Source organism: Lonchura striata, chromosome 19 (genome assembly GCF_046129695.1).
Source record: "Lonchura striata isolate bLonStr1 chromosome 19, bLonStr1.mat, whole genome shotgun sequence".
Taxonomy (NCBI): domain Eukaryota; kingdom Metazoa; phylum Chordata; class Aves; order Passeriformes; family Estrildidae; genus Lonchura; species Lonchura striata.
Window position 1 is genome coordinate 5,096,571 of NC_134621.1, and position 6,197 is coordinate 5,102,767.

The window sequence follows — 6,197 nt, forward strand, 5'->3', positions numbered from 1 at the left end:
CCTGAGCTGCTTTTTCACAGCTTCTTGCTCTACAGATTGTGATTTTTAGTCCTGCTTAAAACCCTCTGCTGGGGGTTCCCCAATGGCCATGTAGACTGTGAGGCACAAGAGCAGCATGAAGAACTAGCGCTGTGAAAATCTGCTCATTGGCATGAAAAACCACAAAGCTGGTGTTAGCAGCAGCAGTTTTGAGAATTCTTTGCAGTCCCTTGAAGCAGTGTGATTGTTATGTGTCTTATTTTGCTTGAAATATTTAGGATTAGCATCAAAATGAGCCAGTTCTTGAAGTGTTTTTGTTGCCAAACATTACAGCCCACTGGAGGCAGATGGGGCTGGACTGAAAAGCCAAGCAACAGGGCTGGGTGAGCCTTCTGTCCCCAAGATTTCTCTGCTGTGCACTCCTAGGATATCAGCACAGCCAGCAAATTCTGCAGATTACTTATTAAAAAAATAAATATATGACATTGTGGTTCAAAGGTTCAAGTTTTGAATGAAGAAGCTCTATGTTGACAAGCTGCTTAGGAACCCTGGTCAGGCCAAGAGGTGAGGACTTGTTGGGCAGTGTTGATAGAGGTTTTACTCTTCTAAGGTGAATATTCCCCCTGGAAATTCTCTTTCTCTCCTTTCTCTCTTTTCCATTCATCCTCTTTGGGGGCCCAATGGTGGCAAAGTCCTCCTGAGCAGGGTGAAAAGCGGCAGCACACAGCATCTCATAGGCCGGGAGCAGTTCAGGGACAGAGTGATGGAAAAGAGAGGCACCTGCATTTTGGAGGTGGAAGTTTGTAGTCCATAGGCATCTCCAAGACCTGGCTGAAGCTGCTGCTCCTCCATCAAATCACAGATCCAGAGGCTTTCTGCTGCCCTCCCTTCAGAGTGCCCTAGTGGACAGCCACAGTCACCGGCAGTGAGCGTGGGGAAAAGTCCTCCTGAAACTGAGTCTGCTGGGTGGATTCTGGCGCCAGCTTCAGGCACACACTGGCCTCTGTCATGCTGTTGTTGTTGGCAGAGCTGCTGTTGCGACAGGGCTCTTTGGCAGGGCGAATGGCCACCAAGAACTGGCGCTTGAAGGTCTCGCTGAGGGCGATGTAGAGGAAGGGGTTGAGGCAGCTGTTGGCGTAGCCCAAGCTAATGGCGAAGTTGTAGGCATAAAAGAAGGCCATGGATGGGGTGTCAATGCCCAGGTGGACAAGTTGGAGGATGTAGAAAGGAGCCCAGCAAATAAAAAAGGCGGAACAGATGGCGACTGCCATCCGGGTGACCTTCTTCGTACGCACCCGGAGACTCCTCTGCGGCAGCGGGACCACGGTGGTGGCCATGTGCTGGAGGATCTTGAAATAGACCACGCAGATGATGACCAAGGGCACAGCAAAGGCCAGCATGAACTGGTAGAGGGTGAACCAGTAGATGTCGGTCTCTGGGTTGGGGAGCAGGAGAGCACAGCGCACAGTCCCGTCCTCCAGGGGCATGAGGCCTGCGTACATCCACACGGGAATGATGGTGAGGAAGGACAGGAGCCACACCAGGCAGATGACGAGAGCCGCGACGCACGGCGTCCGAACGTAGGTGGATTTGAGGGGGTAGACGGTGGCCAGGTAGCGGTCCAGTGTCATCACTGTGAGGATGTTGGTGCTGGTGATCTGGCTGTTTGTGTCCAGGGCGGTGATGATGGTGCACAGGGGAGCTCCAAAGTACCACGAGCCATTGCCCAAGAGCTGGTGGATGAGGAAGGGCATGCCCAAGAGGAAGAGGAGGTCCACGATGGAGAGGTTGAAGATGAAAATATCAGGCACGGTCTGTTTGCATCTCAGCTTCTTCTTCTTGACGATAGTGAAGATCACAATGAGGTTCCCCATGATGCCCAGGAAGCAGATGATGCTGAAGAGACTGGGCATGATCACGTTGGTGTGTGGTGCTGGCTTCTCTGCTACTGCCAAAACAAACCAAAGCAGTGAGTGCAATCCAGAGACAATCTCTTTACAACTCAGTGTGCTTGTCCTGTCCTGCAGATGGACCCATCCCCATCAAAAACATAGATTGGAATGATTTTTAATACCCTTTCCAACACTTGGAGAGGCTAACCTTGGGATTTGGCAGTTCCTTCTCTGCCTCTCAGTATGTGCAGCGTGCCCAAACCTGGTTATGTGCAGGGATCTTTCCTCAGCTCTCCTGATGTGCTTCTGTCCTGCTCTGCAACTCCCCAGCCCTTTTTTGAGGGACTAACCTCTGTCTGGTGTGCCTCTGCATTCACCAGCACCTGACAGAATTGAGAGTAACTTTTATTCCATGGAGTGAAGTGTTTTTAGCTGTTTTTGAGGGGAGTGGGTGAGGCAGCTTGTTCTTCCTACACTGGAGAAGTAAAGCCTTTCTGTGGGTGCCAAAATCTGGATAAAGTCAATGCTCAAGCGGCTGTCAGAAAGCTCCAGTTCATCTGTTGGGTAGTTTATCTATTGTATGGTATGAGATGCAGAGTTCATTGACCATGCAGGCAGATAGGTCATGCTTATCTGCATTCTGAGATCTAGGACTGTACCCTGGCTGTGTCCCTGTTCTCTTATCAAGGTTAGGCCAGAGAATGTTCTCCTTTCTGTCTTGCTTCTCTGCCTCTCTCCCTTTCTCTAGTTTCTTTCCTGCAAAGAAATCCAAGTATGTAGCCAGACAAGGATGGGGAGTGTGTTTCAGAGGGGCCCTTCAGCAGGGATTGTCCTAGGAGAAAAACAGTTTAAAGTTGTCTTGGAGTTCTGGATGTGGGTGGATTTCCAAGGCAAAATTCTTGCCTGATAACACTTAGCTTGTCCACACCAATGCTTGGCTGTTGCTCTTTGGGGTGGGACCCCCCAAAATAATCAAATTCACATTGGCCTTGTCCCTCACCTGGGTGTAAAATCACGTTCTGAAGCCACAAGCTCTTGGGCACAGGAGGTGGTGTCGAAGGCAGTGATGGTGGTGCTCTCTGTTCTGCAGGGCTCCCGTGTACTGAAGCCTAAAACAGCCCTTCTTAGCTGAGGAAAATCTCATTTCATCTCATTACTCCTCTCTTATGAGACCTGGTGGGGTTTTTTCTAGGAAATTGTTTTGTGTGAGTTATTTATGTGGCTGTTAGAAGGACTGTTTGTGGCAGCCCCTCAGCCTAGGCTGCCTTTCACTGAATTGCAGATGATTCAATGTGCTGCTAATTGGAAATGCTTTCAGTCACTGAATTGTTCCCTCTCCTTAGCAGCAGAAGTGGGGAAGCCTCCTCCAACAGAACCTAGGGAAATCTTTAAAATTAGATTAAGTGGAATAACAGATACTTACAGGTGTAGTCTTTGCCAAAGCAGTGTCTGTTTACTGAAGTGGTATTTGCTGACTTTGACCTCTGGAATTCTTGAGTACAAACTCCTCCACATTTACTTTGGTGTGACAGAGAAGTTTGACGGAATTAGCAAGATAACTGGGGCTACACTGCTGGCCTGTGGCTAGAAATCAGTGCCATATTTCAGTGCTCTCAGAAGGGGGTCATGATAAGCTGCTGCTGGCTCAGTCCTTTTGGCATTAGGAAGCAGCCAGTTTAGGCATGAACAAGTCCAAGGCCAATGTCAGGACCCAATAAAGCAGTTCCTGCACCATTTTACTGGGAAGCTTCTCTTCAGGTTTTCAGTTTCCCACTGGAAAGCAGCCAATGAGGCATAGGAGAACTATCAGGGGCCCAAAGGTGGAAGCCAGGCCTGGCTGATAAGAAAAAAAAAAGCCTTGTCCAGACCATTTGTGGGGGTTTAAGTGGTCCCTGTTCCTCCTGGTGACCCATTAATGCAAGGAAATGTCCCCTGTTATGTGATTTTTAGTGGATAACCTACAGCCATCAGCATCCTCTTGAAATTTGACATTTGAGCATACAAAGATATCTCAAGCCTCCTTAGTGCTGGAAGGTGGAGGACTAGAAAATGGAAGATGATAGTTCTGGTCCTGCTGTTCTGCATGGAGCTGTTATGAGTTCTGATCTCCTTACATTTAACCACAAAGTTTATGAGTCTGGTGGGGAAAGATTGTACATAAATGCCACATGATTAGCTGGAAATTGGGATAAAATATCCCTTTCCTGCTGTGTAATCAATACTGTGCTCATGGCGATCCCATAACATTTGGAATGAGCTCAGCCAGCCTCAAAGCAGGATTTGTGCAGGCCCAAAGGCTTTGTGTGAGAGGTGGGCTGTGCAGTGCTGTAGCACCTGTCCTGCTGATGCTGTCTGTACAAGCAGGACTTGCACAAATTATCAGCTGCACTAATTTGAAGCTGTAGTTCATGTGTGTTTTATAGGCTGGAGTCAGAAGAGCACATCTATCAAATACTCAAAAGTTCTGTCTTTTCTAAAGTCTCTTTCATCTTGAGACATCATTGAATCTGAATTTTCAGCGCTGCTTTGGTGCATATCCAAGTGAATATATTTTGTATTTAAGCAGCTACTTCAGACATTGATTTGTCCTTATTGGTAGGTCTGGGCTGCCCTGATAGTTTTTCTTAAAGTCTCAAAGGGGCTACATTATGTGAACTGAATGAGGACTGGGCTATTTTTTTTTTCTCTAAGGTGGCTGTCATTCTAAGCCATCCCCTGATATGTGAGAGATTTCATCCTCACTGCATTTCAGAGGGAAGTACCCAAGGCACACTTTTGGGTTCTAAATAACTGTGCTGGTGCAGATAGAGTCAAAAACCACGTATAAACCACTTTCTATTGAAGAGTTTCACCAACTTGAACCATGAGAACTGTATTGCCCGACCCTAAACTATTGATTTGAAAACAGGGTCGTATGGAGAAAACGGGAGACTGGTAAGGATCCCTCCCTCTCCAGCGCTAGCTCATCTTTTCTGCGCTTCCCTCCCTGTCTAGCCGGGCTGGTTCCTCCCTTCCCAGTGGAGTTTGCTGCCCGGCATCCAACAGGTAGCGGCTGGCTCGGAGCTGTGCGGTGCCCGGAGTGGTGCCCGGAGTGATTCCCGGAGCGGTGCCCGGTGCCCGGAGTGATTCCCAGAGCAGTGCCCGGAATGGTGCCGGGAGTGGTGCCGGGAGCGGTGCCCGGAGCGGTGCCTGGTGCCCGGTGCCCGGGGCGGTGCCCGGAGCGGTGCCTGGAGTGATTCCTGGAGCGGTGCCCGGAGTGATTCCCGGAGCGGTGCCCGGAGCGGTGCCCGGTGCCCGGAGCGGTGCCTGGTGCCCGGTGCCCGGGGCGGTGCCGGGAGCGGTGCCCGGTGCCGGGAGCAGTGCCCGGTGCCCGGTGCCCGGAGCGGTGCCGGGAGCGGTGCTCGGTGCCCGGTGCCCGGAGCAGTGCCGGGAGCGGTGCCCGGTGCCTGGTGCCCGGAGCGGTGCCGGGAGTGGTGCCCGGTGCCCGGGGCGGTGCCCGGAGCGGTGCCCGGAGTGATTCCTGGAGCGGTGCCCGGAGCAGTGCCCGGAGCAGTGCCGGGAGCAGTGCCCGGTGCCGGGAGCGGTGCCCGGTGCCCGGAGCGGTGCCCGGGGCGATGCCCGGTGCCCGGAGCTGTGCCCGGTGCCCGGTGCCCGGAGCGGTGCCCGGAGCGGTGCCCGGAGCGGTGCCGGGAGCGGTGCCGGGAGCGGTGCCCGGTGCCCGGAGCGGTGCCCGGTGCCCGGAGCGGTGCCGGGAGCGGTGCCCGGTGCCCGGTGCCCGGAGCGGTGCCCGGGGCGATGCCGCAGCCCCGGGGCGCTCCGCCCGTCCCCCGCCCGCCCGGCGCTGTCCGCCCGCGGGTGCTGAAGGCGGCACGGCCCGAGCGGGGCGCGGGGGGTCCCCGCCGCATCCCCCCATCACCCCCAGCCCCTCGGAGCCCCGCGCAGCCCCGCTCACCTGAGCCGTTCCGAGCCTCCGGCACCGAGAAGTTGCGGGAAGAGTTGCCGGGAGCCATGGCAGAGAGTGCCGGGAGCCGGGACGGAGAAAGTTGGACAAGTTCCCTGGGCGGCTCCGCGGTGGGATGAGGGGGACGGAGCCGTCCCAGAGCCGGCGAGCGGCGGCTGAGGCTCGGCTGAGCTCGGTTCCGCCGCCGCCCCGCCGAGCCCGAGCAGGTTCTGACATCAAGGAGCAGCTGACTCGGGCAGACACGCCAGGGGCGAGCATCCCTCGCCGCCGCCGGTGGGAGGGAACGCGGGCGCGGAGCGGGGACACGGGGGCTGGGCAGTGCCCTTCGCATCACACCCCGAGGGCATGGCTGAGCCCTCCCGGGC

At 54.2% G+C, this 6,197-nt stretch overlaps 1 protein-coding gene across 2 annotated transcripts; it reads right to left on the bottom strand.

Moving 5' to 3' along the window:
• Positions 1 to 479: 479 nt before the first annotated feature.
• Positions 480 to 6,197, bottom strand: LOC110484057 (melanin-concentrating hormone receptor 1). Of its 2 annotated transcripts, none has more exons than XM_021554425.2 (2): positions 5,824 to 6,197; positions 480 to 1,924 (listed from the first exon to the last, which is right to left on the bottom strand). In XM_021554425.2, the coding sequence occupies exons 1-2, from the start codon at positions 6,161 to 6,163 to the stop codon at positions 879 to 881; spliced, it is 1,386 nt and encodes a 461-aa protein (XP_021410100.1). In that variant the 5' UTR covers positions 6,164 to 6,197; the 3' UTR covers positions 480 to 878. The 2 variants fall into 2 exon arrangements, with proteins under 2 accessions (XP_021410100.1, XP_021410090.1); XM_021554415.2 differs by having other exon boundaries at positions 480 to 1,927.

Bases quoted from the DNA above. Each gene is read 5' to 3' on its own strand.
- LOC110484057 (XM_021554415.2), bottom strand. From the start codon at position 6,163: ATGCGAAGGGCACTGCCCAGCCCCCGTGTCCCCGCTCCGCGCCCGCGT. The intron at 1,928-5,823 runs GTGAGCGGGGCT...TTGTTTTGGCAG, and splicing joins GGAGGCTCGGAACGGCTCAG to TAGCAGAGAAGCCAGCACCA.